General features: G+C 38.9%; 1 protein-coding gene across 1 annotated transcript; it reads right to left on the bottom strand.

The window, feature by feature from the left end:
• Nucleotides 1-1,577: 1,577 nt before the first annotated feature.
• On the bottom strand, nucleotides 1,578-3,773 carry LOC131078373 (zinc finger protein ZAT4). Its single transcript, XM_058016047.2, has one exon. The coding sequence runs from the start codon at nucleotides 3,367-3,369 to the stop codon at nucleotides 2,164-2,166; it is 1,206 nt and encodes a 401-aa protein (XP_057872030.2). The 5' UTR covers nucleotides 3,370-3,773; the 3' UTR covers nucleotides 1,578-2,163.
• Between the last annotated feature and the right edge of the window lie 857 nt (nucleotides 3,774-4,630).

The raw sequence follows: 4,630 nt of genomic DNA on the forward strand, positions 1-4,630 counted from the left end.
ACACTCAAAAACTATTGGACATCGATATATGATGTTCACAATTCCTTTGTGTTGTGCATAGAAACAATTAAGATATTGATCTTTAGCAAGCACTAGGAAGAGAAGAAGAGGGAGTTTGGGTGGGATAATATAAAGGTGATGGTGAAGAAGAAGATTAGTCACAAGGAGAATGATGAGGAAGATGTAAAATATTCTTTCCTATTTTTAACCATTTGTCAATTATCAATCATAAAAGCATCTTTATTAGAAACATATGTATCTTTAGGGGTGGGTTAGAATGGGTAATGGGATCACAAGATAATGGTGGATATTTATTGATTCTAGAAGGGGAAGAAGAATATTTAGGCAAAGGATTAGACTAATGACCAATCTAATTAGATTAGGTTATAAGAGAAGCACAAGAAAAAGGTTAAGAAAAATCATTTTTATGAACTAGATAGTCATTAACTAAAAATAAGTATATGTGCAAAACACATATATTTTGTAGACATCAAATGTGAATTTTGAAGTTGACACAATCTCATGAGAGCAAATCATTCCAAAACCAAACGATAGACATCCTATTCCTATAGCACATAACTTTTAGATTTGAAGTAGTTTAAAAAAATGACTATTAAGAAGTCATCTTAAAAGGTTCATACGTAAGTCCTCAAAAATTTCTTAGAAGCATCATCTCTTTCCTAGAAGTAAGTCCTTGTGCAAAACAAACATGTCCTCTAGATCTTAAATGTGAATTCTAAAGCTAACAAAACCTCATGAAAGCAAATTATTCCAAAACCAAATAATGGGCATGACCTATTCCTAGACCACATAACTTTTAAAATATGTTTACTTTATACATAAAAATTTAGATACCCATATTTTAGTGTGGACATTGACTATTTCTTTTAAAACACCATTCAAAATATTTTATATTCATCTCTCAATAATACTTTTTTAAATTTTTTTAAGGGGTAAATACTTTAGACTTGAATCTATGAATCAAACATAGGTCCTAATCTCCATTTAAACATTCGATAATAACAGCCCATCTCTCAATAATACTTAATAACTATTAATGTAAACTATTATTTCTTCTAATCAAATTAATAAAACTATTGTTTCCCTTTCATGATTAGCTAATATGTTTAACTATTCAAATAATTTTACCACCCAATAAAATAAAATAGCTAAATAAATGTAATGCTAAATGCTTTGGAATTCTATCTTACATGCAATTGAGAGGTACAAAATTCGTTGGTATAGTGGTCCTACATGTTTTTTTGGGTAAAGAGGAGGACTAAAGAATAGAGTCCATACAATCAACTCCACTAGAAATGGTGTGTTTTAGCTTTCATAGCTTGCACGCTGCCACGTAGGTACATGCTCCACGCGCCACCCGCCAAAACAAAAGTCGATTCCGAAGACATTTGATTCATTAATGCGTCCCAAATAGCAAACATGTCATGAACAAAATGTTTGAAGCGGCGATATGAAACGCAAAGCCAAACAAATATTAATATTTAATACTAAATTTATGGTACCAAGCAATAGGCACTTTATAAAACACAAAATAAAATTAAAATAAAAAAATTAGATACAGGAAGAAAACCATATATATATATATAAAATCTGATGATGATGATGGAGTTTTGTGATACAATGAGCGGCTAATCCGTGTCCTACACATCAAACCGACGGTGACTCATTATCTACTTCGCCCCCCTCTCTTCTCATCTCTGCCCTGCGTACACGCTAAGCACTGCACTGCAATGTCCATTTTCATTTTCTCTCTCTTTTCACTTTCTCTTTTCAATCAATGCTCGCCGCTTCACATACTTGTGGAGGATTTACTTTAATTCAATGCAACAGAACCCACTTTCGACTTTTCCTTGTCACCTCCATTCACACGCCAGAAAGAAAGAAACAAAGAAGGAAAGATAAAGGAACAGCAACACAACAGTAAATGCTATTGCTGCCATGGATGCCTGTCAGAAGAGCTTCTTAGCTTAGCTTTTACTTAGACTATGATAATTACAAAAGAATGAATGATGTGAAAAATCTTCAAGTTTGGGGGCCCAAGATTTTGAAGTTTACAGAATGTAAACGAGAGAGAACTAAAAAAAATGAGAAGGAACAAATAGAGCCAATCAATCAGACCAAATAGAATGAATCGTCTGTCCTTCACGTTGGAGTAGAAATTGAACATAAGCCCTGCTGGGTTTGAGTGGCGAGAAACCATTTGGGGTCATCGTCTGGAGCAGCAGGCAAGTTGAGATCCAGCCATGGGGATTTCTGTGAAATGACACTGCCTAGACCCACTGATTCTTCTTCGTCCGGTGTGGATTTGGGGGGCAAATCCTTGTAGAGATCTTCATCACTGGTGATTATTTCCTCTTCCAAGTCGTCATCCTGCTTGGCCGAGCAGCCTTTGACCTTGTTGTGGCTTGCCCTGTGTCCGCCCAGAGCTTGAAATGACGCGAACATTTTCTTGCATGTCTTGCATTCGTACTTCATTTTCTTGGGCATCGGCATGGGCACCACCAGCTTCTTCAAATCACCTGAACACAGAGCTGCTGGGGGTGTTCTTCTCTTGCGCTTGAGATCCCTCGCTCGGGATGTAGTGCAATCGTCATCCAGTGAAGGAGAGGGCTTAATTGTGGGTTCCCACGACTCCCCTGAAGACGCCAGCATGACCAAGCAACTCGCCATGAACTCCACTTCTGAACTAGGACTAGGTCGAGGTCGCCTCTGGGTATTGTTCCCACGATTCGATCTCTTGCCCTTGGTGCTCTTTTTCCGCTCTGGTGCCCTTTCCGTATCGCTCTCACTGTCCCAATAAACACCCACTTCCTCTTCTTCTTCCTCTTTCACATTTGACTGGCTCTGTTCATCATCCTCGTCTTCTTCTCCCCCTCCTTCCACTTTGTTATCATCGAAATGACATTCCATATGTCTGATGAGACTCTTCCAAGAAGAGAATTCCTCCCCACACTCCACACAAGCCTGATAGTTCTTAAAAACTGGAAATTTAGAGCTACAGAACTCACCATTAACAGCAGCAAAAGAGTAGTCTAGATCTGCAAACCGCCAAGTCCGTCTGCGATTTGGCCGCAGATCGTACATCTGCTCGTTCTTCTTGATTTGAAGATGATCGCCGCCACAAGACGCCTCCTGCTCTTCTTCCTCCTCCTCCTCTTCCTCCTCCTCCGCCACAAGACGCCTCTTCAGCCCACCATCTTCCTCCAGGCCACTGAATTGATTAAGCGAAGCAGATCCATGAATCCTCATATGACCACCCAGAGCTCTCCCGCAGGCGAATCTTCTGTTACAGACCTTGCATACATGCTTGGAACTCTGCAACACAACTTCCTCGTGCTCTTCCTCCATGAAAGAAGCTTCAAACCTTCCTGCAGATGCTCCAACTCAACGGGATGAATCGTGGGCTGCTACAGATCGATCCTGGATATCTGCTATTTTGGGCCCTATAAATTTAGACGGCAGAAAATTCCAGTGCCAATCTGACAGGAAAAAGCAGCCATAACAAGTGATCATAGAAAGAGTCTAAATATAAGCCGAGAATAGTTAGGATTCCACCTAACTAGAGTAGCCCAGCCCCTCGCATCATGGAGATAAACATCGCATCTCATCGCTTATTACTACTCTCTCTCTCCCTCTAGTTGGGCCTGCCCCCCACAATATATTGCCATTTCCTCCTCTTCTCCGCTGTAATCTTTATTTCCCCATAAATAAAAACTTAGCTGGCCCATCTATTTGCACTTGCAACATACAAACGTATAATGGGCATTTTTGGGGGAATGCGACATCAAAACCGTAGAACAAGCAATCCCACTCAAAACAAAGTCCAAGTTAAGGAAATCATACGAGGAGTTAAGTTAGAAACAACAACTACCTTCCATACCCATCTAATAAAATCTTTTTTTATTCATTTATTTTTTTATGAGGGTTAAATTTTTTTTCCCAAATATTTACCTGCTCTGCCCTGCCCTTTTTGCAGATCTTTACACAATATGCTCAAATCGTATTCCCCGGAGAAAAAAACAAAATAAGGCACCTCAAACTAAATAAAATATCCTAACAGGCTGAACGGTTTACGGAGACTTGAAATTTGACATTTGACGGGCAGCCCCGCAAACAGTGCTCTTTCTCTCTCTCTCTTTCTCACTTCCATGAAAGAAAGCGTGTTAAGCATGCGTGCTCTGCTCTGTTCTTAACTTAACTTTACAGGCCCCGTCAGATTCCCATTTACTACACACCACAACTTAAAAAAAAACCAAAATATAAATCGGTTAGGTGTTAATTTGCAAAGGACATATCGAAACTGCCGCTGAACTATGTTATCCCACGGTCATATCAATTATTTATTTATTTTCTACAATAATTATTATTAGGGCTTCATAATTGCCATATTTACACCCTAATAAGACGTTTTCCTATTGGTCAAAATCAAGGGGGGCGTGGCCTCCCATTTCAAACACAAACATTTCCTTTTAATAATAATTAGTAAGTTAGGTTTATAAGGTATCACCCATTTTCCATTTTCTTTTAATGCTGGCCTGCTCTCATCTGTTGACATGTTTGAAAAGCATCAATATGAATGTACTCCCCTTATCTACTCACTGTTAAGATA

This window comes from Cryptomeria japonica, chromosome 3 (assembly GCF_030272615.1).
Source record: "Cryptomeria japonica chromosome 3, Sugi_1.0, whole genome shotgun sequence".
Taxonomy (NCBI): Eukaryota; Viridiplantae; Streptophyta; class Pinopsida; order Cupressales; family Cupressaceae; genus Cryptomeria; species Cryptomeria japonica.